The sequence below is a fragment of the Papilio machaon genome, chromosome 12, assembly GCF_912999745.1.
Source record: "Papilio machaon chromosome 12, ilPapMach1.1, whole genome shotgun sequence".
Taxonomy (NCBI): Eukaryota; Metazoa; Arthropoda; class Insecta; order Lepidoptera; family Papilionidae; genus Papilio; species Papilio machaon.
Window position 1 is genome coordinate 2,246,554 of NC_059997.1, and position 27,921 is coordinate 2,274,474.

The window sequence follows — 27,921 nt, forward strand, 5'->3', positions numbered from 1 at the left end:
TAAACTAAATATTAGTATCCAATAGAGTTAACTGATAAATGCTGTATCGATCATTCACTGGGTCCTTAAAAAAATTATCGACTAACAAAAGTTGGTTAATCCGCTGACTCCTTAGATTTATCAGCAGCTGTTCTTCTAGATCTGAAACAAATATTGGACTCGTATAACGTTAAGTTTCCACTGCTGATACACTTGTATAAAAACAAGTGACGTCTCTTTTATTCTTTTATTAAAAAAATAGACAGGAAGATGTTTTTCCATCGGTGTTTCTTCAGTGAAAACTCATTACGTTAAAGGTCTTTCAATATCTACTTCATACATAGATAACACAGTGTTAAAGGAACCAATTGTATATTACGTACAATTTACGACTTAATTATACAGATTTTTGCTCACATATGAGCGTCGATGGCTCAGGTGTTAAGCACTTGACTTAATCTGCAGGTCCTCGGTTCGAATCCCGCCATGTATCAATGTGTTTTTCGATTTACATATGTACATTTAGCCGACGTTCTTACGATGAAGGAAAACATCGTGATGCTGCACATATCTGAGAAGAAATTCAAAGATATGTGTGAAGTCAACCCGTACTGGACCAGCGTTGACTATGTCCTAGTCACTCCTAACTAGGGGTAGGCTCCGAGCCCTTCAGTGGGTATGTATAGTGAACTGATGAGTAGCCATACTGTAGAACCTTAACCGAGTAAGGTCCTTCTTACACAAAGAAATTTAAATATTCGAAACTAATATCGTATACTCAAGTCCCGAGTATCGCGTTGCGCGCTCCATACATACAACATTGGATCATAGCTGCAAATTATCTATTTGGTTAAAAAAAGGCATATGGACTACATGGCTAAATTCAAAAAGAGTCAAAAACTGTATAGATTTGTTTCGTCATCTTGAAAGTTGCAGCAACCAAAGAAAAAATGTCGGCAACGCGTGCCTATGTACGTATTACTATGACATTGTCGTACGATTAAAATCGTCAGGTATCGAAGATTTACATAGCCTTGTGTGTAGGAAGAACCTAAAAGTAGTCGATTCATGTTTTACCTTTTGCCGAGTTCTGATGTAGGCGTGGCTTCAGAGTGTTGTGAGGAGCGCCGCGCACGTCTCCGGGGCGTAGTCTCCGCATGCTCCGGTGATATGCCCTCCGTCTCTGATTTCTGAACGTACAATACATTACATAACAATAATATTGCATTTAAATGCCCAGTACCTGTTTAGATTAAACATTTTTCTCATTAAGGAGTTTTTAATTTCGTCCGAAAACACATCACCAATAATAATTAGATTTTTTATGTCGTAACGCAGAGAAGGAGTAGAAATTAACTAAAATAGGAACCGGTAAAAATACTCACGTACATATGTCCGGTGTCGGCACCGACTAGTTTCGAGCCCATCGGGGGCCCTTCATCAGGGTGAGTGGGACTGGTATTATTTCGCGGACGCGGCCCGTCCCGACAGGTAGTCGGTAGTCGGTGCCGACACCGGACATATGTACGTGAGTGTTTTAACCGTTTCCTATTTTAGTTACTGATAATGTTTCATGAAAGATTGAATAATTTAGTAAAAATTAAATTAAAGTTTTTCATTTGGTCATCGGGTACTTATGCACTTTTTAGTAATTACATAATTACAAATTTAAGACTTGTTTAAGATACATTGTAAAGTTTTCGTGTCGGAGAACATTTTGTAAAGTACATACCTTAGTATCGACGGAGGGCCGCCGACCTTTGGGCGTGTGTAACGCTTCACACGCGCGGTTGAATGAGGCGCGACGTCCTCGCACCGGGCTTGCGTCCAGTGCTACAATACAAATACGTAATTTGAAAACCTTATTGTATTTAATATAATCTAAACTGTAAGTAACAATTATAATAACTGTACAATTCAACTGTCGTGATACATAAAAAGAGCAATTTTTTTATTAGCGACAAATTGATACATACAAACGTTAAATTTCAAACTCATTTTTGTGCACTGATGTATGAAAACGGTTTGTTAAATCGTACCTTTTTCTCTTAAAAAGAAAAACCTTTTTAATGTTAAAATTAATTATTAAACGCATGCAAAAAGCTGACAACACACGAAATAGCATTGTCGTCTCTATGATTAAAAAATAGTTTTGACAACGATAATGAAAAGGGATACCTTTATGTAAATATACAAGAATCACGGCAATCGTATTCTATACCTAGTTCTTCTTAATTTGTATGGATTAGATTATAATAAAATACTTACTGACGTCAACGGATGTTCTGCGAGTGATTTTCTTAGCTTTGGCTTGAGTTTCCGTTTCCGAAGCGGACCGTGCCGTGCGCGCTAAAACATTTCATTTATATTTGAAAATTAACTTTATTATTAAAGTATTCTATCTCTAATATCTATTATAGAAAATAACAAATCACAAAACTATGCAATTTTAAAAAATATTCATCGTTAGTAAGCTTAAGTTAGTATTGATGCTAAAAAAATATTTTTGAATAACAGAAATCTATATATTTTTTCATCCTTTATTGTTTTTAATGTAAAAGCCTTGAAAGAAATTCACTTCGTTACTGCGTCTATAAAAATATTTATATCATCTAAACAAGAGAGTGAACGAATTTCATCATTTTCATTACTAGAAATTATCAATCAAGACGCAGCGACGACATGAAAATAATTACCAAAATATACAAGTTATACATCAACATAGGAAATGGTATTAAAAATTGAAAAATCCACCCATTCACCATAAAGCATATACAAAAAAACCTATGTTGTCTAAATACCACCTCACAAAGATTAATATGACTGGTTTTTATTCCTCAGTGAATTCCTCACATATTAATTCACGGTATGTGGACATAGAAAATAGCCTAAACAAATATGACAGCTAAAGTACGAAAAAGGAACTTGTGATATTTTTTATGTTAGTGAGGCCGCTAGTGAGTCGTCATAATTCAGTTTGACTTATCGGGGTCAGATACCCGTGTTTCTGCATAATGCTTTTGTCTCGAAACATAATTTATAAGTAACTAGCTTTTACTCGCGACTCCGTCCGCGCAGAATAAAAAAAAGCACACAACATAAAAAGTTCCTATGTTCGTCTCCTAGTTCTAAGCTACCTCCCCATCAATATTCAACTAAATCAGTTCGACCGATCTTGAATTATAAATAGTGTAACTAACACGACTTTCTTTTATATATATATAGATTTTATTAGCCAGTTCTAACTGGCAAGTGCGTTGACGAAACATTTGAAGAAAATCTCTACCTAATTATCTATCTCTAACAAAATATATGCCAAGCACAAAACTGTTTGAAATACCATCAAAGAACACAAGGTCTACAAAACACATACATTTTGACATATTTATTCGATGAATAGGGCCGTAGTCTACGGGCTGTATTGTTACATATAAAGCATAAAGAAAGATCAGCACAACAAAAAACACAAACGTATTTCTTCCGACACCTTCTAGAATGTTTTAAGCTATACAAAGCGTGTACTTACGTCGAGGTTTAATCGTATCCGATAGTGTGGGACTCGCTCGCGGGAATTCCTCGTCGTCAGCTCGCCCTAGTATGTGTTAGTCGGAACAGTTAGGAAATGAGTATAGGAACTTTGTGGAATTCAGATGAGCATAGACAACTAAAGAAGCGGAAATGAAGCTCAATGATAATCTGTGCTAAAAAAAAAAATTGCGAGTTATTCGTAATACGATACACTTTAAGCTACAAAACGTAATTTTTTTTCTTAATTTTTTTACAGTTAAACAATTTTACATGCTTTCAGTGCCAACTAAAGTAATTGGATCAATTTTTTTGTATGATTATGTATGAAAAAAATTAGCTCATCAAAATTCCGAATCAAATTGATTTGCAAATAAAATCAAAGTAGAACTAAAAGCTGTTATAGCCTATTTTACATAAAGCTGCAAAATAAAAACATCGATTATTTCTACAGGTTTTTTTTTAATGTTGTGCTTTTCATAGTCGTGCAATTTTTTTAAGAATAAGAAATGGAAAAATTATTTACAACACTATACATAAGACGTATTTTGTGTTGAAATTTATGTTATATATATGTTTTAGTTATTTTTAAAATATATTAACATGCTTTTTACATTTTAATATTATATTTACAACAAATAACATCAAATGGTTATATATTCGCATAGCAAAAGGTAAACATTTTTTTTTAAATTACGATTTTTTTTAACCATGCTAACAAAACATAGACATTTAAAATTTGGCAATGGATTCTACAATGACTTAAGGGGATAGCATTTATAAAGAGGAATTTGGTAAAGAAAAAAAAATCTTCCCACCTGATGTTTTTTTTTTTACGCGAGCAATAAAGTACCTATATAATTATATATATATATACATACCATCAAATGTTTCTTTGTCTAATAGTTGTACACGATCTATGGTGTGTATGTCTGGAGTGTTGTCCTCGTCTATTGAAGCTTCAGATTTAGACGCGGCGCTCGCGCGGCGACTACGCGGTGTGCTCGGACGCAGTTTCGATTCTAACATCGCTTTTTGATTACGCGTTAGTCTGGATACAAGGAAAAAGTTTTTTTCTTTTAACTTGTATTGTTTTTTTTCTTCTTCTTGGCTTTCATACGAAAGTGTATTTAGCCAAACTTATATTGTTAGATTTCATTAATCTCAACCATAGGGTTGCCATAAAAAATAGGTTGTCATGGTAACGTTATTTGTTTAGGAAATTGCTACATTTTGATACAATCAATCAATCGCATTGTAAGGATTTCGCTTCCATTTGGATACTAGATTTTTTTATCCTGTTGTTTTGTCAGATTATCTTAATCCCAAAAATAGGATTGTCATAAAAATCCGTTGTCATGGTAACGTTATTAGTTATGTCAATTACTTTTTGATGCATTTCATGACGTAGAGAAATTATTTTTCGTGAAATTAAAATACATTTGCAAAGCTATAGAAAAGTATTCCATATAAATCTTACTTCTTACTAATATTATAAATGCGAATGTATGTATGGATGGATAGATGGATGTTTGTTAAAAGATATCTCCAGAAAGGCTCAACAGATCTCAATGAAATTTGACATAGATGTAGAAAATAGTCATGAAGAACACATAGGTCACTTATTAAGTTTTTACTACAAAAAAGACATACCTTTCAGTTGTTAATATTTCACTAAGAATATCTTGGTTACTCTCTTCTATTTTCTGACTATTATCTTCCACTTCTGGTATAACGCTCAATTCTGTCTTTGTGTTCAAAATTGATTTCCGTCCTTTTCTCGCTACAGGCTTTTTATCAGTAGGTTCTTCTATCTTGCTGCTACTTGATTTCACTGAAGATTCTGACGCAACGCTAGAATTATCATCTAAATTCTTACTTCTAGAACGAGTTGATCTTCTTCTTGGTGTTAGAGTTTCATCAGTAACACTTTCGTCTATATCATCTGCAATATCTTTGGATGAACGTCGTTTAGGCATAACTCTAGATTTAGGCATTGGTGATTTAGAAACTCTTTTCGATGGAGTTGTTGCTTCTAAAGTTACATTTTCAGGTATTTCTTGTTCAATTTCTTGATTGGATTTATTTGATGATGTTGATTGAGTACGTTTTCTTGTTGCAGGTGCTTTTGTCTTTTTAATTTCTTCTTCACTCTTATCTGTTTCCATAGCAACGGAAGAATCTTTTGTAGAAATTTGATCTCCCATATTTGTTTTATCTTCTGTGTTGTCCTCCGAGGAAACCGTCTCCATTTTAGAGGGCGCTTCTGAACTTTGCAGAATTTCCTTTGCATCACTGACTTTTATTTCAGAAATTTCTGTTATATCAGTCTTAACATTTTCAGTTATATTTTCTGGTGTAGTAATAACTTCCATATTTTCTACTGTATCTTTGTGTACACTTTCAGTTTCCAATATAGCAGGAGTGTTTTCAAGAGTATTTTCAGCAAAAATATCTTTTGGCTCTTTAATAGCTGCAGATTCTGCTTTTATTTCGCTTTCTTCATTACTTTCTTGTGTAATAACCTCTTCTATAAGAGCTGGTTCAGTTGCAATTGGTTGACAAAAATCAACAACATCCATGTCCTGAATGTTAGAAGTTACAATTTCATTCTTTTCTGTTTCTGTAGGCGCTATTTTTTCAACCATTACTTCAACTTCCACTATAGGTTGAGCTGGAACTGGTGAAAATACAATTAATAAAACATTATAAAAGGATAATATTAGACTGATCTATAAATTATGCATAAAATCTATAATAAAAACCCTATCGAATCGTTCTTTTCCAGGGTTTTAAATTTGAGAAACAAGTTGTTTCTCAAATTATTGTATATGCAATTTCTTACTCAACTAAGAATTAAAATATAAAGTTTAGAGGTTTTTTAACATACTTACCAATTTCTTTATGATTACTATCATCTGAATAAGTGAGGTTAACATCAGAGTTATCATCAGTTAATAACGAAAAGTTAGCTTGATTCAAAACATCTATTGATTGTTCTTGCACATTTTCTGGGTCTTTCATTACAATGTCTTGATCAATTTTAACTTCAATAATTCTTTCAGTATGAATCTCTTGTGGTTTTTCTTCACAAACTTCAATTTTTGGTTCATCAGTAGCTTTTTCAGTTTCAACGCTGACTACATCTGTGTTAGTTTTATTTTCAACTACATCTATTTTTTCAGTTTGTGTTTCAGTTTGATTTGTTTGTGGAATGACTTCTGAGGTCTGTTTGTCAGCCTGTTGATTAACGTCAGTGAGATTGGAGTCGGAATCATCATCGAGACAAATAACTTCATCGCTGCTATCAGAGACTGATACCTAAAATATAAAATGTTTTAATATTACGGAACAAAAGCTGTTCCATTCATTAGCATTTTAATAAACAGCCGTGTTAAAATTACTGCATTATTAACAAAAAACAAGACAAACATTTAACAAGATTATTTATTTGTATAATGCTACATAGTTACCTCATCGTCAGCTTCCTCGCTTTCTGAAGATTCTTCTTTGTTTTCGCCTTCAATGATTTCTTCATCACTGCTGTCTTCGTTTTCAACATTATCTTCACCACTACTGTCTTCTGCATTTTCTTCATCGCTACTGTTATCTCCTTCTGCTATGTCTTCTTCAATCTCATTAATTTCTCTCTCAATTTCAACTATTTTCTCTTTCTCTTTTTGAATAACGCTATCTTTGTTCTCATTATCGATTTTGTATTTCCATTTCTGATCGTCTACCATTTCAATATCACTATCACTCGTCATTAGACTCGATATATCTCTGTACGATTTTCCTTCCTCATTTGCATTGCTTTCATGAGATATTTCAACGCTTGAAAGATGACTTTTGAGTACTGAATTATCAAATTCAGCTTCATTAAACGTTGTAAATGCAATAGCTTTTGGTACATCAGTTGGTTTGTTTTCATTACCAGCGACACTGCTGTCACCACTTTTTAATACAGATTTGTTAAAATCACTTTCATTGATAGGCGTGAATTGAGGTAATGCGTTCATTTCAACATCGGGAACACTAGCTTCAGTTGACTTTTGTGAATCTTCTTGTAAAGATGATTGTATAATACTGCTTTCGTCAGTTTGCAAGACTGACTTTTCGAAGTAAACCTCATGTAGAGTGGTGAAAGCCGGTAAAGGTTTCAAATCAGTACTCGAACTGGATTCATTGATTTGTATTACTTTTTCAGTTATTGAAAAGCTTTCTGTGGAACTTTGTAATATTGATTTGTTTACTATGGGTGAAAATGTAACGTCTATTAAGCTTTTAGTGTTGCTAGCTTTTAAAGGTGTACATTCGATAATAGATTCAGATTGTTCAGTAGTTGATTCTTTAGTTTGGACGTCGGATGATTCGCCCATTTGCTTTGTTTTAGCGAAAGCATTTGCTTCAAGAACAAGTCGCGAAAGTGGTTTTCTTCCTTTACTTGCAATATCTTTTTTAGGTGATAATAATTTTTCTGGTGTCTTCGAACGGCTTCTAAAGTAGGAAAATAATAACAAAGGATGAGTTGTGATCTTTATCTTACAAATATAATTGTTTTTTTCCATTTTAAATTACCTTAAACTGCGAGGACTTGACAAAATTGGTTGTTCAGGTAATTTCTCTACATCAGGAGTACGAGACCGGCTTCTAAACATTAAAATTTAAAACATATCAAAACAATCAATTATAGTAACATTAGCAAACATTTATCGTAACCTGAGAACCACTTTTTTCAGAAAAGGAACCTTTAAAAAAAAGTGAGATAACATGTTTGATAACATGTTTATGTAGGAGCGTTTAGGCAATGAAAACACAAGGTAAACAACACATCCAACTAGTTATTATATAGTTTTTCTAGACTTACCTTAAACTTCGCGGGCTGTCTGTTTGTTCTGGAAGTTTTTCCACTTCTGGTGTACGAGAGCGACTTCTAAACATTAACAATATTAAATTTGAATAAAATTGACATGTTACAATTTTTTTAATATTACAAGGTTGCAAACGAGCAAGCGGCCACATGAATTCGCCAAAATGGCGAAGCGACCGCTGCCCATAGACATTCGCAATTACAGATGTGTTGCCTACACTCAATCGACGAAGGAGGAGACGCACAAAAAAGAGAATATTTAACCTTCCTAAGCATCTCCTTCATCAAATCCACATCCCCTTCCCATCTTTTCCTTATAAGAAAAGGGTTGGGAAGGGAAAGAGGACTAAAATTAGTCCTCCGTAACCACACTCATCAGATTATACTTGGAATTGCTTCCACTTTTCGCCTGTCTTCTGTAAGGTCGTGGTATTTCACTGAGCGAGGACAATTCCTGCAACTGATGTTGTTGCTGACGTGTACCAATATTGAGAAACATTTACATATACATAAATAATACTTGCCTTAAACTTCTAGGACTGCTTATTTGTTCTGGTATTCTCTCTATATCAGGCGTACGAGAGCGACTTCTGAACATTAAAGATAAATGGAAAAAAATTACAAAAAACGTCGTCAAAATTTGAAAAAAAAAACGTAAATATTTTTTTTTTCTTACCTCAGACCACGTCGTGTAGGTGATGAAGTGGGTGAATCATTGTAGGGAGATTTTCCCGATGTTTCGGTGATGGGCTCCAGTTTGAGCGCCTCCACAACACTACGCTTATTTGGCTCGGGGGTGTGTGATCTACTTCTATAAAAATAAATCTAGAATCAGAGTTTTCTAACTAGGTAAAAAAACTTAATTATTTAGCCTATGAGTTTTTCCAGACTAAATTCTACATCGATATAAAATTTCAGAGAAATCACTTTGGCTGTTTCTAGAGATATCTTCTAAAATACATCCATCCATCCATATATTTAAACTTTTGAATTTATAATATTAAAATAATATAAGTAATAAGTAAGATACAATCGAATCTGAATAAGCGAGAGTCGAAGGGTCTTACAATTTCTGTCTAACCAGAGTTTCTAGCTTATGAAAATCATCCGTCGTGACTCTCTCTTATATATACTAGCTGGCGCCCGCGACTCCGTCCGCGTGCAGTTAAAAAAAATGAAAAATAGATGTTGGCCGATTCTCAGACCTACTGAATATGCTCACAAAATCTCATGAGAATCGGTCAAGCCGTTTCGGAGGAGTTTAACCACAAACACCGCGACACGAGAATTTTATATATTAGATAGTTAGTTAGTGTAATATTACCTAGAAGTACGTTTTGTAGGCGAAGACGCTGGAGACTCGTAGGACTTTGCAGGTGACTCGGAGATGGCTGTCAGCTTTGGTGATTCAACTACCCTACTTTCCAAAAGTTCCGGTGTACGAGATCTACTTCTGTAATATTATAATTAATTTTTAAAATATATATAATTTAGACTATTTAAAAAACTAATATTGTTTATTTCGGATAAACTCAAAAACTATTGAACTTATTTTCTTTGAAATTTCATCATTGTAAAACTTCTTCCGTAAGGCAGTCCTTACTTCATTACCTAACTAAATTAGGTTTAGTTTTTTTTTTTGTATACTTAATATAAAAATGGTTATTGTAAGAAAACTATAAAAGACAGATATATCGCGGACTTTTATTTAGCACATTTAAAGAGCTACAATTCTTTCATACATCATTTTTATATAGGTCCTATAGTTTAGCCTACGTAAGCGCTAAAAGCAAAAATGTCCCTAATTTTCGCAACGCATTTTGAAGCTAAACTCAAAATCTACTAGTCTTCTAGTTATTTTAAAAAATAACAAAAAAATGGCACCCATCTGCAAGCACTACTTTTAGATTAAAATAATTTTTATCAAAATCGGAGCACCAGGGGAGGAGCTTTGCGATAACACATTAAAAAAATACAGTCTAATTGAAAACTTCCTTCTTTTTGAAGTCGGCTAAAAGGTAATGAGAGTTAAATAAACAAAACTCGTACAAAGAGTGAACAACTAGTGTATTGACAATGCAAATTCATACAAATAAATGTATATTTTACCAACGCGTAGTAAGTAACTGTGTTATGTTGTATACGAAGGGCTTAGAGTGTTCATTTAAATAAAATATTAAAAAAAAACAAAAAAAATAGGACCCATCTGCAAGCACTTCCTTTCGATTAAAATAATTTTTATCAAAATCGGAGCACCAGGGGCGGAGTTTCGCGGTAACACACATAAAAAAAAAATTCAGTCGAATTGATAACCTCCTTCTTTTTGAAGTCGGCTAATAAAATATCACCTGAGTCGTCTAGGTATACTGAGAGTAGTTTTAGCAGGGTGGGGGTCGCTGTCTCTTTCCTGTCGGGGTTGTTCCGGGATCGGCTCCAGCGATCCGGGACTCATTTCCGGAGTGCGGGAACGACTTCTGTGGAATACATACATTTTAATATTTTTTTAGCCTTTCCACCCTTTTCTGGGACAGGAAAGGATAGGGGAAAGTGGGTTTGACGGAGAAAGGGACGCATATAAAGGGGAAATATTCTCTTTTAGGGCCTCCTCTGTCGATTAAAGGTAAGCAACGCATCTCTAATTGAAAATGTTTATAGGTAGGGGGTCGCTTCGCTTTTTCGGCGAAAGCAAGTGGATGTTCGCTCGTTTGCCACTTAAATATCACACAATTATATTGTTAATTATATAATAACATACCTTGTAGATCTGTTTGTTTGTAAAGTTTTCAACACGGGTGAATCTAGTCTCTCTGGTGTAACCGATCTGCTCCTGCAAATATATTTAGTATTTATATTATTATTAATACAAATCTTTTGTAAAATACATTAATTTTGTAGCCTATTACACGAGAAAATATAGAAATTAAAAAAAAAAAAAGTAACTTTACCTATGAATCAATGGTGTACTTTGACCACTGATCTCTCTACTTCTTCTACCTCTGGGAGTTTCATTCATTGGTCTCAGTTCACATACAAAGTCATCCACCTCCATACATTTATCTTGTTTGGGTGACTGTGACTTCTGTCTACCCTTGTTCGAGTATCGCGGATTGATTAATGTGATAGGTATATCAGCTATGCTCTCTATAGATGCGTTCGGATCATCTGATAAACTGCTATTTACTGATATTGATAAAGACCGTCTAGAAAAAAAAAATTAATGAATGTACTATTAAAACAGATAAATATATTTATAAATATTTTCTGGTATACTAGTCCTTTTGGCCGACAGATTATATTAAAAATTAGGTGTTGCAACTTCGTTATGATGACATTAAAAAAATAGCCATAGTCACTCTCGCATACGTCAGCCACATTCCAGTAAAAGTCCCACCAAAATAGGTCCAGTCGTTTCGTTGTTTACACGGAACAAACTGGGATTAGTAGACAGACAGACAGGCAAAAATTTTAAAAATTGATATCATGAAATATGCTTTTTGATATTACATACAGTAAGTCCAATTATATTAATTTTATAGATGAAGGTACTAGTTATAACTTAAAATACAATTCCACTGACGAGACACTAGTCTTGAAACATAGTTGTGTTTGTTTTTATCAAAGATAATGAGAAGATATGACAATATAATTTTATACAAGTGTTCAGACAGTGGAAACTCTTACTAAATACTTCTTATTAATATTATGAATGCGAAAGTATAGATGGATGGATGTTTGTTTGAAGGTATCTTCAGAACGGTCCAACTGATCTTGATGAAATTTGGCACAGATGTAGAACATTTTACGTCCGTTCTTATTTAATTCCGCGCAGACGAAGTCGCAGGCAACAGCTAGTATTTAATAACTTTGGTACATACATCATTTAGAAATGTAATAATCGTAATACATTACCTGGCTCGTACATTATCTTTGTATGACTTCCGTGCTTGAGGTTTACCTTCGGTTGCTAATTTCTTTGGTGGCGATTCCATCGATATTTCGCTCTAAATAAAAAAAAATAATATAACATACTTGATAAATTAAATCAATAATCATTAAGTAATGTAAGAAGTAGTGATAAACAATTATTTTTTTTATTTAAATATAGTTTAACAATTCAAATCATATCTATATATAAAAATGAATCCTTATATCCCTTGGTCACGCCATCACGTGAACGACTGGACCGATTTCACTTTTTTTTTGTTGAGTTTGTTATTGTCAGGAGAAGGTTCTTATGACCAAAAATTTAAAAAATATGGATGGATGGATAAATGTATGGATAATGATGTTTGTTTGAAGGTATCTCCAGAAAGGCTTAATGGATCTTAATGAAATTTGGTATTGATATAAAACATAGTCAGGAAGAACATATAGGCTACATATTAAGTTTTTTTAATTCCGCGCAGACGAAGTCGCAAGTGACAGCTAGATTAAAATAAATAGCTTCCTCTATATATACATACCTCAGTATCATCTCCATTTTCAGATTGTTTGTCTGTCTGCGGACGTACAGGCACAGGCACTGGTGGGGAGGGACTTGAACCTGACTCTGATGCTGATGGCATATGGAACCTTAAGTGTCTGGAAGTAATATCGTATATAATAATACTTATTCACATTAAAGTTTATATTTATGTACAGTACTATCAAAATTCAGCACTGAATATCGCAGAAGCATTAAACACAATTTTATATATGGGCGGGATAAAAAGTGGAAAGGGGCGGGGCCAATAGGCCAGGGGGCGGTATTTCCAAAAAATATTAACTTTGGGCCTTTTAAAAGGGCGTTTTGGTATTTAAAAGTCGTGAAGCATTTTATCTAGTATTCATAAAACGATGTTCTCTGTTAATATGAAAAATTTTACTAACTTGGAGTCGCTGTAGTTGGTCTTATTGCTGGCAGTCTCTAGCAGTTCGTCGCCACTGTCACATAGGTAGCGGGAATCCACGGGCGAGGCGGGTACTTCTCTCTCCAGACCTTCTAGCCTTTGAGTCTGAATGAAAAAAAAAACAAGTTTATATATATACGATAGAAGTTGACAAAAAAAAAGGATCGGTTAAATAGTGAAGCGAACGCCCAGACATCTGATGTAAAGAGGATATTCTTTTTTTCTATACATCATACATACATCTCTAATCCCAGCTTTATCCCTCCCCTTATCCCATTATTTTCTTGTTAGAAAGGGGAGGGGAATATAAATAAAAAAAAATGAAGAACAGAACAAAGAACAGAATAAAAAACACAACAAAGAACAGAATAAAGAACATAACAAAGAATAGAATAAAGAACAGAACAGAGAACAGAACAAAGAACAGAACAGAGAACAGAGAACAGAATAAAGAACAGAACAAAGAATAAAATAAAGAACAGAACAGAGAACAGAATAAAGAACAGAACAAAGAACAGAATAGAGAACAGAATAAAGAAAGGAACAAAGAAAAGAATAAAGAACGGAACAGAGAACAGAATAAAGAACAGAACAAAGAACACAATAAAGAACAGAACAAAGAACAGAATAAAGAACAGAACAGAGAACAGAATAAAGAACAGAACAGAGAACAGAATAAAGAACAGAATAAAAAACAGAAAAGAGAACAGAATAAAGAACAGAACAAAGAAGAACAGAACAGAGAGCCGAACAAAGAAGAACAGAACAGAGAACAAAACAGAACAGAGAACAGAAGAAAGAAAAACACAAAGAACATAACAGAGAATAGAACAAAGAACAGAGAACAGAACAAAGAATGGAATAAAGAACAGAACAGAGAACAGAATAAAGAACAGAACAAAGTACAGAGAACAGAACCGGACAGGACCGAACCGCAATCCTTCCATCCATCCGTCCGTCTGTACTTCCGTCCGTCCTTACTTCCATCCCTCATTCCGTCCGTCCGTCCTTCCGACCGTCCATCCATCCATCCACCCATCCATATCTTACTTATATTATAAACGCGAATGTTTGGTTCGAGGGATTGAAGGATGTTTGTTTGAAGGTGTCTCCAGAACGGATCAACAGATCTGGATGAAATTTGGCATGGATATAGAACATAGTCTAGACGAACACAAAGGCTACTAATTAAGTTTTTTTATATCGAGCGGACGGAGTCGCGGGCGACAGCTAGTTTATAATATTAGTAAGAAGTAAGTTTCGGCTCTAGGTATTCTTTTTAATATATTTAGAGGCTCTAGACTATATGTGTACCAAATTAAATTTAAATCGGTTCAGTAAACGATAGTAGGCGATACTTCTATACAAACTTTCACCCCCACTTTCAACCCCTTTTTCGTGTTAAAAAGTAGCCCATGTCCTTCCTCAGGCTCTATATGCGTATCAAATTTCATTTAATTCGGTTGAGTAGTTTTGGCGTGAAAGCGAGACAGACAGACAGAGTTATTTTCGCATTTATAATTAGTAAGGAAGTAAGGATGAGCAAGCTAATTGTAGGAATTGAAAAACGTTTGTTTAACCTTAAGTATACTATGTGGAGTCCCGGCTTCACTCCTCTCGTGATATCTATACGGGCTCTGTGCTTCAGGCATGTCTAGTAACGTGGCCATTTGCTCGCTGAGCTCCGCGCTGGCCTTGTATGTACCGGGCTTAGGGGTCTTCGGACTGGTCGCCTCCAACTTGGTACGCTTAGCCGGTGTCACGTCACCCAAACTTTGACCGCTCAGGAATAAACTGCAAATAACATGAGTTTTTTTTGATATTGTGACTTTAGTTTGTTAAAATACGTTAGTAAAAATTTAGACATAATTTTTATTTTTAATTAATGAAAATCAAAGAATAACTAATGGTTACCTCTTAGTCCGATTTAATTTGGGTGTGCAAATAAATGGCGTTTCTTCAATCTCCAAGACACGTTTGAGACCTTTCCTACTTTTAGGCCTGCTGGTCCAAGTTTCGCTTGCATTTTCAATTGTATCCTAAATGAAAAAAAAAATACACTGTGATTGATATAACAGTTTTTACTTAATAAAAATCAAATCAAATTATGCATTTTGAATTTAAAAATGTACAAATGAAATGTCACCTGAATAAATGTTGATTTGTATGTGAAAGTGTTCTTCGGAGATGTCACTTGCACATAGACCGACATTGGCTTTGGAGTAACTGGAAAAAAATATTACATTTTAATAACTGAAAGTGTGACCATTATATACATATATGCTATATAGAGTGATTTCGTTGATAATTTCTTAATGGGGAAAAAGACTGAAAGCTCTAAGTAGATGGCGCTAGCGTCGAGAGTGGGCCGTCATTTTTCATCTTTTTCATACGTTATTATAGCGAATTAAACAAATAAAAATCCATACTATTTTCATGCATATGCATTGTTGCACCGCCGATGTGGACAGCTCCTTGCTTGTTGTTGTAACAACTATCATACCGTGTGGCTCCAGATGCCGTGTGGCAGTGGTGGCAGTGGTGGCAGTGGTGGCGACGCGGCAGGCGATGGCGGGCAGCGCGGCGCACGCGGCGCTCAGCAGCGTGTCGCGCGTGTTGCACCGCTCCACTAGCTCCGCGAGCGACTCCGCCGATGTGGACAGCTCCTTGCTTGTTGTTGTAACAACTATCATACCGTGTGGCTCCAGATGCCGTGTGGCAGTGGTGGCAGTGGTGGCAGTGGTGGCGACGCGGCAGGCGATGGCGGGCAGCGCGGCGCACGCGGCGCTCAGCAGCGTGTCGCGCGTGTTGCACCGCTCCACTAGCTCCGCGAGCGACTCCGCCGATGTGGACAGCTCCTTGCTTGTTGTTGTAACAACTATCATACCGTGTGGCTCCAGATGCCGTGTGGCAGTGGTGGCAGTGGTGGCAGTGGTGGCGACGCGGCAGGCGATGGCGGGCAGCGCGGCGCACGCGGCGCTCAGCAGCGTGTCGCGCGTGTTGCACCGCTCCACTAGCTCCGCGAGCGACTCCGCCGATGTGGACAGCTCCTTGCTTGTTGTTGTAACAACTATCATACCGTGTGGCTCCAGATGCCGTGTGGCAGTGGTGGCAGTGGTGGCAGTGGTGGCAGTGGTGGCGACGCGGCAGGCGATGGCGGGCAGCGCGGCGCACGCGGCGCTCAGCAGCGTGTCGCGCGTGTTGCACCGCTCCACTAGCTCCGCGAGCGACTCCGCCGATGTGGACAGCTCCTTGCTTGTTGTTGTAACAACTATCATACCGTGTGGCTCCAGATGCCGTGTGGCAGTGGTGGCAGTGGTGGCAGTGGTGGCGACGCGGCAGGCGATGGCGGGCAGCGCGGCGCACGCGGCGCTCAGCAGCGTGTCGCGCGTGTTGCACCGCTCCACTAGCTCCGCGAGCGACTCCGCCGATGTGGACAGCTCCTTGCTTGTTGTTGTAACAACTATCATACCGTGTGGCTCCAGATGCCGTGTGGCAGTGGTGGCAGTGGTGGCAGTGGTGGCGACGCGGCAGGCGATGGCGGGCAGCGCGGCGCACGCGGCGCTCAGCAGCGTGTCGCGCGTGTTGCACCGCTCCACTAGCTCCGCGAGCGACTCCGCCGATGTGGACAGCTCCTTGCTTGTTGTTGTAACAACTATCATACCGTGTGGCTCCAGATGCCGTGTGGCAGTGGTGGCAGTGGTGGCAGTGGTGGCGACGCGGCAGGCGATGGCGGGCAGCGCGGCGCACGCGGCGCTCAGCAGCGTGTCGCGCGTGTTGCACCGCTCCACTAGCTCCGCGAGCGACTCCGCCGATGTGGACAGCTCCTTGCTTGTTGTTGTAACAACTATCATACCGTGTGGCTCCAGATGCCGTGTGGCAGTGGTGGCAGTGGTGGCAGTGGTGGCGACGCGGCAGGCGATGGCGGGCAGCGCGGCGCACGCGGCGCTCAGCAGCGTGTCGCGCGTGTTGCACCGCTCCACTAGCTCCGCGAGCGACTCCGCCGATGTGGACAGCTCCTTGCGACTGCGCTGGTCTTTTAATTTGTTGTTGTATTCTTCTGCTTCCAAGTACCTGGTGTGGTTTCATTTTGATTATTAACTATTCCGGAAATTAAATACAAGAAACATTCGAACTACATTCTCGAGGCAAACAAGGTCCCCGACCAGTTATACCGGAGGACAAAGCTGGGCATTAACTCGTTGATCCATTAATCGTTAATTAACGAAGTTAACATTTTGCTTAACGGATTAACTTTTAAGTTAACTTCAAAAAGTGTTAACGTTTTTGTTAACTTCCGTTAAATTCAACTTCCGTTAATTTAGTCCGTTAATCGTTAAATTATAAACTTGGAGACGTGCTATCATTTTATTTAAATTACGTGCCACGCCACGCTCGTAAGTTCAACTATGTTGGGCGTTTGTCGGCGACTCGAATGATGAACAAACGAGTTGATAATTGATATATGTGAAGTGTGATGCATCAGAGCGTCCGGGAAAGACGTGAACAACAGGACAAAAACAAAAGGAGGTTCGAAATAGTATATTTCATTACGAGTGCGGAAAGCCTATCAATGCCTATCAGTTCCGACAAATGTCTATCTGACAACAAGTTGCAAAGACAGGCTTTCCACACGTGTACTGAACAACTATTTTTAATACAGTTGCGAAAAAATTAAGCAATTTAATAGAATAATAAAAACACATTAATCTCTACTAACAATTTTTTTTAAATGGCGCCGTAGGCAAAGGGAACTATGGCCATACAGCCAAGTCTTCAGTAGAATTTTTTTATTGAAATGAAATTTAATGAGATGAAATGAAATTAAACCTAACCTAACTCTTAGAATCAAATCATTAAATCTCATATTGAAACAAATTAGTAGCTTCTTTTAAGATATATTCGCAAGAATCATAAAATCTTCTATGATTTTTTTTGTAAAAACTTCGTGGTTGTTTTTTTCTTTTTAATAGACATTATTTTGACAGTTGGGAAAGAGAACGCACCAATTCTGAAAAGGTAAAGAAAAAGCACGAGTATGTAATAGCCCACATCCCGAACGCTCTACGTGACACCACTTTTTGAGCAACTGTATTAACACTTTTTTACTCGTGCTTTTTCTTTACCTTACCTTTTCCGATACTATACTGCATTCATACTTTTGTCTAATACTCGAGATACAAATACCACTAACTGATAATAGGTTCAATTGCAATCAAAATAATCAAGTGTGAAAAGACCGAATTAATGTGTTATACTATAATACATTACATTTTTATAACAGAATGTATAGTGAAATTACTACTTTAAACAAGTGTCGCTTCAAAAAGTGTGAAATTAGTATGTATAATTTTGGTATGGTTAACTGTTAACGATTAACTTTAACTTGCGTTAAATTTTCGAGAATTTAACGCTTTAACGATTAACGAAGTTAATTTTTTAATTAACGAATTAACGATTAACGAAGTTAACTTTTCGATTAACTGTGCCCACCTGTGCCGGAGGAGCATATGAAAAAACAGGACTGACTGACAAACATACCTTGCTTGTTGCAAATAGTACATAATAAGTATGTCAGAGGTTTGGGTGTCGTTGCAGTCTTTGAGATACTTTATAAAGACTTCCTCTTCTCCGGGCAATAACGTCACTTGAAGTACTTTGGAGAGCTGGCCTGTGTTGCGACACCCTGTAATAGTAAAAAGATTTTTTAATTTACTATATCCAATATACTAAAAAATATCTCCATATTGGTTTATTTTGGTCACCAAGTTATTTACATTTGGCTCACCAATTGTTACCAACCTTTATAAAAGAAATTCAATACACGAACTTTTTCTTCCGAGGTTGCCGCATTTCTTACGCACATTCTTATCACATCAATGGCTTCAAATACCAGACCTCTAGCTAGATATAAATTACAACAAGATTGCCAATCATCTAATTTATCATGGTCATTGACTTTGGAGATGCCATCTTTTCTTATAGGACTCTGTATTGGAGCTGGTTTCCGAACATGTAAGTATTGTAGTGCTGCTTGTGTTTTTTTCTGAGCTAGCAAAGAGGATAGAACGACTCGATGTTGCCAGTCTGATAGAGTGTTGCCAGTCAGGCATTGAAGTTGATCTAATGCGAACTGAAAAATTATTTTAAAAAAATATATATTGTAACAGCGTCTTATATTTATTTTATTTTTATAATAAAAAAATATTAGAAGAATATCTTAAATAACTTTCGGAATAAAATAAATAAACATTAATTTTGTTGTAGAAATATAATGGCAGTATGAAATTAGGTAAAATATTATTACTAATAAATAAATTAAAACTATACTGATTTTTTTATAAGTTGTGAATAAATTTAAAAATGGGCTTACGTCAAAATCTCTATGGTCTAGATGCCAAAATGCCTGCGTCGCTTTAATAGCTGTATTACTCAAACCAAACATAGTAGGAAATTGCATCAATCTTCTGATCACTGCTTCATATCTAAAAAAAAAAAAGATTAACAAACAAGGCATGTTTTTATACTCAGAATATTTGCTTACTAGAAAAAAAAGTTATTTCTAATGAACAATTAAGTAAAGAGCCAGTTTAATACAAGAATCAACTTTAAATCTATATCTATAAAGTTCAATTTACCTTATCTCATCGTAAACGGTGCAATAATCCAATAAAAGATATAAGACAAGGGAATGTTTGTGCTCCTCAGCAACATCGGGCAGCAAGTAGAGACGCAGCAGAGAGTACAGGGAGGGTGGTGGGTACACACCTTCGCACTCACTGCCACCCTTCATCCACATCCTGACCACAATAACACATTTCAAATTTATTATAAACAAAAAAAAAACAGAAAATTTAGTGGTAACTAGAGTAAATTAACTATTTTTACTCAAAGACAACTGTCAAATTCAGTTTTTCAGGCATTATTAAGAACACTTTTAGGGTCAATTCAGACAGACTGAGGCGGTGAACAAATTTTGCATGTCTTTTCTAAGCCTTAAAAGGATGTGAAAAGTAATATTAAACCTTGTTATAATGGTATAAAGCTCAATTTTATTTGGAATAAAAATCTGTTCTGAACTCTGCTACGGTCTGTGTGACCAGGTACTAGAACCATGCTAAATAGAAATCTATAATTTCTGCCTATCCCTCTGTGTTGCAGGCTAAGTTGTGTTGTTAAGTCTGTTCACAAATTACTTAGTTTTTTTTTTGTTTTCCTAGATCATAGTAATAAAAACTTACTCGTGGGTCCTGTGGCCACCAAATTCATTTTCAATGAGCTGATCAATGTAGAGTAATGAACAAGATCTGTGTCCAGCTTCAGCCTCCTGCGGCGCATTCTCTTGTAACCGATGTAACTTTAGACGTCTGAAATTAACACCAGTCAGTTGAGGTAAAAAAATTATATTCCTGAACCTGGATTATTGAAGAGTCCAAGATACTGCGACCATTTTTATCAGTTACCACAGTTTCTAGCTTATTTAGGTAGTCCGTCTGGACCAGATAATAAATCTCCTTTAGGGTTAAACTGTATATATTAGTTTTGCAGATGAATAACAGGATTAAGCAACTTTGTATCACACTGTATTGATGAAATTACATAGAAATCGTACTTTTGATCTGCAGTACTTGTATTGCAGGATACTTGATTTATTTTAAACTAGCTTTTACCCGCGACTCCGTCCGCGCGGAATAAAAAATAGATAACGGGGTAAAAATTATCCTATGTCCTTTTCCTGGTTCTAAGCTACCTGCCCACCAATTTTCAGTCAAATCGATTCAGCCGTTCTTGAGTTACAAATAGTGTAACTAGCACGACTTTCTTTTATATATATAGATATAGAGATTTCATTTTTTTTACATTCGGTATGAAATATAATTGAATATAAATTACTTGTATACTAAAAGTAAATTGTATCATTATAAATTACCTCTTCTTGTATATATTATACAACTGGTGTGCGGGATAAGGTAAAGCTTCGTATCCGTCATGTCGCTCCGGCAACAGACCAACGCGTAAGAACCACTGCACCACTTGGAAATATAGAGACACTATGCCTATGCCTTTGTATTTCTCCTCCATTTCACTAAGAGCTAAAAAAAATATACATTTAAAGGTAATTAAATGATAACTAAGAACAAGGCCTGGGTTCGAATCCCATCATCTATCAATGTGAAAACATCGTGATGCAACCTGCACAAATCTGAAATGAAATTTAATAGATATGTGTGAAGTCAACACGCACTGGACCAGCGTTAACTCTGACTTAGGGTACACTCTGAGTCCCCTAATGGGGACGTATAGTAAGCTAATGATGATGAAATGCTACACAGAGTCGTAAAACTGTCTATTAGAGACCTTTGGGGTACATTTAGAAGGATAAATTGACACTTTAGTGTAGTGCAGTAGTCATTTAGAACTGCTTGATTAACCATAAATAACTCTTGTTTATGGTAAAGTTATCTTATTTCATAATTTGATCACACATTTAAAAACATAACATAACATAAATAAATAGGGAAAATATTATAAACATACCATCAGGTACAACCAAGTTACAGCATTTAGTCAAAATGGCGTCTAAAAGTCCTGTCAACTGCGTCAGCTGTTGTACGCAATGTTCTAGACATCTCATTATATTCCTAAAAAAATAGCAAAAAGTAATTAATTTATATTTTCCTTGAGTATACAAAGTTAAATAATAAAGTAAGTGAAACAAAGATGATCAAGTTTTACATCTGAGATAATAAAAAAAAATCTAAAGTTGTTTGGAGAATAGACTTCGTCTGTGTTCGCCTCAATGTGGGCACTGCTGCGCCCCTAGACTTACCTATCAGGCAATATTGTCGAAGTAAATAACGGAGCTACCAACTCTTTCGCATTTTCTTTTAGTTCTAAAGCTCTTTTCCAACACCACTCCACCTAAAAAAATTAATATTATAAATGCGAATGTTTGGATGGATGGATGGATAGATGGATGTTTGTTTGAAGGTATCTCTGGAACGGCTCAACGGATCTTGATGAAATTGGCATAGTTGTAGAGCATAGTCTGGAAGAACACATAGGCTATTAATAAAGCTTTTTTTATTCTGCGCGGAGAGAGTCGTGGCGACAGCTAGTATATTAAATCAACGTAAACAAGGCATCTATATTATACTTTTATTAATTTATCTTTTTCATATATTGTATTTCCACGAATATCAAAAACTATTTCTTTTACACATTTTCCTTCCTTTTTTTTCGCGCGGAATTAAAAAAATCTAGTAATAAATATAGCCTATGTCACCAGGATATAGTATAGCTTCCAAACAGTGAAAGAAGTTTTCAAATCCATTCAGTACTTTCAGAGACTATTCGATACAAAAAAACAATCAAATCTGTCCTCTTTATAATATTAGTAACAGCTTTAACCATGATACAAAAATTACAATACATACCAGAAAACTAAGGGTACATCCCAATCCAGTGTGTGTGCCAGTGGCCCAGTCATGTGCACAGCGCTTCAAGAAACGAGTGAGACGAGCCTCTAGTGCCACTGACAGGAGAAACCTGCGTTGCTCTTCCTATACCAACAAATATATTACCTTTCAATTACAAGTTAAATACAATTCATAATGGATTACTAAAAAAAAAACATTTTTTTTAAAGTCCAGTCGCGGAGCACGAAGAATTTCGTACAATGACCTCTTTACCTACTGACAGTGGTCACAAACATTTTTGTATTTAGTGCGGTTTACATGAATTATTTGAAAGAGAAAGAAAATTTACCAACTTATGAAATATGGTTATTATTATTATATAAATTATTTATTTAGATTTTACATTACAAGTAATAAAAATCTAGGCAAGTATCTACTAATTGAGCAGGAAAAGAATAAAAAAAAATAAAAAATCAGAATCCGATTCTTCTGTAAGGGAGTAACTGCTTTCCGAAGACGTCTCGCCTGTCACATTTATTACAAAAGAATCGACAAGAACAAATCTTATAGTCTCCAGTAAAAGGTTTACAATCCCTGAGGACGGCGGCCATTGTATCTGTGTGAGCGAGACTCACTGTATTTACGCGGGAGTGATAGAGACAGGTAATGACAGTTCAATGTACGAAATTCTTCGTCCTCCGCGATTGGACTTTAGTAATCCATCCCTTTTTTCCTATTGACTATATAAGGAAAAATTTAGTCACATTGAAAGTCGTAGCAGGACAAATATTAGTGAAGAATTCTCATTTTAAATCTATATTTAGTGATTTAGTAACTATGAGTGATACTGACCTGAGTAACATTCCTACCGTAGCCATGGCTATATGGTACATATAGCGGTGTCAGACCAGCTGTAACACACGCATGGTACAGTCTACCCGGAGACAGTAATACAGTAGGACCCGCCTCGTCTATTGAGTTTATGATCTGACGCTGTACACCTACTGTCCCGAGTATTGTAGCTTCTGATGTATTCAGGCAAATACAGTCTGTAATAATTTGAGAAAGTATTAACATTATTGGTGTTAAAAAAAGCCATTTCAAAATATATGCTTTTATATTTTAACATTTAAAGTAAGATTTTTGATAGTACATCTAATATATATCTAATATATAAAATTCTCGTGTCACAATGTTCGTTCCCGTACTCCTCCGAAATGGCTTGACCGATTATCATGAAATTTTATGAGCATATTCAGTAGGTCTGAGAATCGGCCAACATCTATTTTTCATACCCCCCCCCATTTTTTAACTGCGCGCGGACGGAGTCGCGGGCGACAGCTAGTTATTTATAAAATTAAAAACAAAATTGAGCATACGATTATTGTAATCAACAATATCATTATCATAGTATAAAAAAAATAAAACTTACTATACTGCAATGAATTTGGGTAGAAATGTTCTTCAAGTCTCGTAGCATGTGAGTATGGTGCAACGGAGGTGACAACTAGACGGGCGTCTAACGCAGGGCCGCAACCTTCACCCACCGCAGCTGGACGTAACACGCTCATGAAGGCATTACTCTCCAATTGGTAGGTAGCTGTTAATGTGTTAATTATATAAGTTAACATTTAGATGAAATTGTAAGATAAAATTGTAAAAAATCCTGCATATATATGAAAGGAAATTCAAAGAAATGTGTAGACAAATTAGATGCATATTGAAAATCTATGGATTAAATTAATATGTTTCAAATAAAATAGGTCATAGACGTTAACAAAAATCATTAAAGAATTGTAGAAGTCTGACATTACAATCTTACTTATATTATAAATGCGAAAGTTTAGATTCATGGATGGATGAATGGATGTTTGTTAGAAGGTATCTTCAAAACAGCTAAATTAATCTCAATGAACGTTGCTGTAGATATAGAACATAGTTTGGAAGAATACATAGGCTACTAATAAAATTTATTTTTAATACAGCTCGGACAGAGTCACGGACGATAGCTAGTAATATATATGTATAAATGTATTAAATGGATATCTAAATATGACGTTATGCGAGATAAAGTTAGGTCTATAACATGAATCATGTAAAACTGACCAGGCATTTGATCTTTGTACCACTGATCTAAGTCAAACAGCATCATGCCGTACTGAGTTGTCTCCGCTCCCTCCTCACCCCAGCACTCCCACACCAACTGGCAAATGTTGAGCATACCTGAAATTACATAAATATTATATTCAATTTTTATTTTAAACAGAATATAAATAAAAATGTTGCAATAGACTTTAGTTAAGTCAAATAAAAAATGTAAATTTTTACACAGTGATTAAAATTTTTTATTAATAAAATTTTCACATTAATTTAAGTCGTTTACTTTTCATTCATAAGAAAAGTCTTGAATTAAATTTTTAATATTTATTTTACTAATTTTAAATATATGTACCTCAATAATTGTTACATATCAAGATAGACTGAAAATAACTTACTATCTTCACCTTCTTCACCCAGAGGTGAGCTGATGGTGTAAGTGTGGCATGATATACACCTTCCACCTATCAGAGAGTTGGATTCCTCAGACCCATTCAGTTCTATTTGGAATCTTATTGTCGCTGATGAGAAATCCTATAAAAAAATGACATACAAACAAAAATTTCTATTTTCATTTTTCGTAGATTTTTTAACTTTTGTGATGAAAACATGATGAAAATAATGATAATTTATTTTGTGTTTTAAAATTGTTAATATTCAAACATTCATATTTAACTTGCTTACTTGAATAAATTTTATCTTATTTCTCTTTTTATAAATGAAGAAAATATGCCAACTTACTTGATACAAGCATTTCGACTCTGTCAATATCCTTTTGCCTTGATATGACAATGAATACATCACAGCCAGTGGAAATTCTTCTTCTTCAAATCTATCTATCACTGAGAAAACAACCCAGAGGTAACAAAATGCTTTAGGATCATCACAAGGCTCCTGAAAATAATAAGAAAAAAATTACATTTTATTAAAAAAAAAGCAATAAAAATGACTGACTATCCTATTCCTGGCTTTTCACTACCAAAACAAACCTACAAAAACTGTCATAATCTCTGTCTTATAAAAAACCTGCGATAATTTTTGTACGAAGACACTTTGATATACATAGAAACATAGATATAAAATAAATGAACAAATCAAATGTCACCTTAATCTTAAACATTTATCAAGCAATAAGATCATCATAGTAGTAATGATTATGGATATATTATGGATATCATGGATATTATGAATATGGTAGTAACCTACCTGAAATCCAAAATGAGTGACAGGCAAACACTCAACATTAACTTGCGATGTGAATTCCAGGTCCAAAGTTAAAAGATTCCATATTTGAAAAGCTCCAAAGTTAAAGCCAACTGCTAAACTTCCTATTTCCGGTATATATTGCAAACTGGTCACTCTAATATGATCTCTCTTGGCTTTCATTCGTACTGTACCATCAGGATTTCGGAAGATATATTGTCCGTCAAATGATGAGTCTTCATTTAATATGAATCCCAAGTGATCTTCATTCTCTAATGCCAATTCTCTTTGTTCATCAATTTTGTGTAATTCTTTTAATGGTAAAAACTTAATGTTGGCTGCATTCTCTTCATTTAGTACCAAGTGCTCATAACCTTGAGAAATGTCTTTTAATGCTGAAAAAGAAATATTTATAATATTTTAGGAGAGTTAAGGAAATGTTTACAGTAACAAGGATTATTCTAAATGTATGTATCCTTAAAGGTTGGTCTCACCATACCTTTAATCAAAGAAGCTCTATTGAGGTCAAATATCAAGATCTCTCCCCTCTTGGTCCCTGCTGCAACAATATTATCAAATGCCGCAAACGGTCCATCCGGCGTTCCATCACAAACAGCAAGTTTTGTGAGCACAACATCAGTGTGTATGCAATGAAGTAATTGTGAACCATTAACATGTAGAATGCATATCATGCCAGTGATGTTATCATAGTCCAAACTGATGACTAGTTGATGAGAGTTCTCTGTTAAAGGTGTTGGCAGCTCTACTACATTTGACACTGTGATACGGCTGTTACTGGAAAATACATAAACAATTTTACACATTTATCAGGTAAGAGCATCAGTGGGTCAGGGAGGGCACTTGACTTGCAATCTGCAGGTCCTGGGTTTGAATACCGCCATGTACCAATGTATTTTTCAATCTTCAATTAACATATGTACATTTATCCAATGTTCTTACGTTGAAGGAAAACATTGTGATGCAACCTGTACATATCTGAGAAGAAGTTTAATGATATGTGTGAAGTCAACCAACCCGCATTGAGCCTTTGGTTGACTTTGGCCTAGTCACCCCTAACTTAGGATAGGTTCCGAGCCCCTCGGTTGGGACATATAGTGAGCTGATGATATCAGATAAATATCCAATTGGAGCTCTATGTTTCAAAGTTGAATAGTAAGAACTGAGAGTAATATGAAGAACATTTAATTGTTAATCAGAATCTAAAGTTTCTTGTCCATAGAAAATTGTTCTCATGCTTACAAAACATGCATTTTAGATATATCTCTTCATATCCATTTGGAATATTGATATAAAGTCACATTGAATTATACTTAACATCTTTTTGTATTGTTTAAATTTTGAATTTTAATTTTAAAATAGATAAATGCCATTAATATATAATTGATAAATTGTATTTATGTTGTGTTGACTGAATTCGTAGCGTAGGTGCATCGATGACGCAAGTGACAACTTACCTCACTCCAGTGCCGAAAGTTCGCGCGGCCACTTTTAATCCGCTTTTTAGGTCAACTACACAAAACTTAGGCCCAAGTGCAAGCCATCCAAGTTTCGTATCTTTCAAAATTCCACCAAGAGGGGTGATATCTATAAAGAAATTTCAAATTAAATATCATTAAATCACGTCAATATTTACTATTGCTAGTAGTTACTCACCCGTAGAATCTTCCGTTGGCTGCAAAAAACTAAACACAGCAGGCGAAAGATTGATCGTCTTAATAATTGAGAAAACACTGTCTTGTAACTTTTGCATTTTTAAATTTATTTTATAACGAACAAACAATGATAACCAATAAAAACACTATTAAAGGTTATGGAACATCTTCTAATAAAAGGACACATAAACAATGATCTTTATCTTCCTTGACTTTATATTTACTATTTGATTGTAAAGATTTAGAATTTATTACAAACAAAGCTT

General features: G+C 35.6%; 1 protein-coding gene across 5 annotated transcripts; it reads right to left on the reverse strand.

Moving 5' to 3' along the window:
• Positions 1-33: 33 nt before the first annotated feature.
• Positions 34-27,846, reverse strand: LOC106707278 (protein ELYS). 5 transcript variants are annotated; one of them, XM_045680394.1, is made up of 43 exons: positions 27,657-27,845; positions 27,458-27,587; positions 26,482-26,777; positions 25,986-26,377; positions 25,521-25,673; positions 25,178-25,313; positions 24,789-24,905; positions 24,115-24,282; positions 23,535-23,731; positions 22,701-22,826; positions 22,094-22,185; positions 21,802-21,905; positions 21,194-21,356; positions 20,505-20,630; positions 19,902-20,063; positions 19,637-19,748; positions 19,066-19,396; positions 18,805-18,949; positions 17,283-17,337; positions 15,767-17,090; positions 15,410-15,489; positions 15,178-15,302; positions 14,844-15,057; positions 13,244-13,368; positions 12,838-12,955; positions 12,284-12,375; positions 11,320-11,574; positions 11,130-11,201; positions 10,723-10,848; positions 9,699-9,827; positions 9,051-9,185; positions 8,899-8,964; positions 8,372-8,437; positions 8,083-8,154; positions 6,978-8,001; positions 6,399-6,825; positions 5,158-6,184; positions 4,386-4,555; positions 3,506-3,571; positions 2,248-2,328; positions 1,712-1,812; positions 1,057-1,169; positions 34-141 (listed from the first exon to the last, which is right to left on the reverse strand). In XM_045680394.1, the coding sequence occupies exons 1-43, from the start codon at positions 27,751-27,753 to the stop codon at positions 96-98; spliced, it is 9,156 nt and encodes a 3,051-aa protein (XP_045536350.1). In that variant the 5' UTR covers positions 27,754-27,845; the 3' UTR covers positions 34-95. The 5 variants fall into 5 exon arrangements, with proteins under 5 accessions (XP_045536350.1, XP_045536348.1, XP_045536347.1 ...); XM_045680392.1 differs by having other exon boundaries at positions 5,158-6,178; positions 15,767-17,337; positions 27,657-27,846; XM_045680391.1 differs by having other exon boundaries at positions 15,767-17,337; positions 27,657-27,846.
• Between the last annotated feature and the right edge of the window lie 75 nt (positions 27,847-27,921).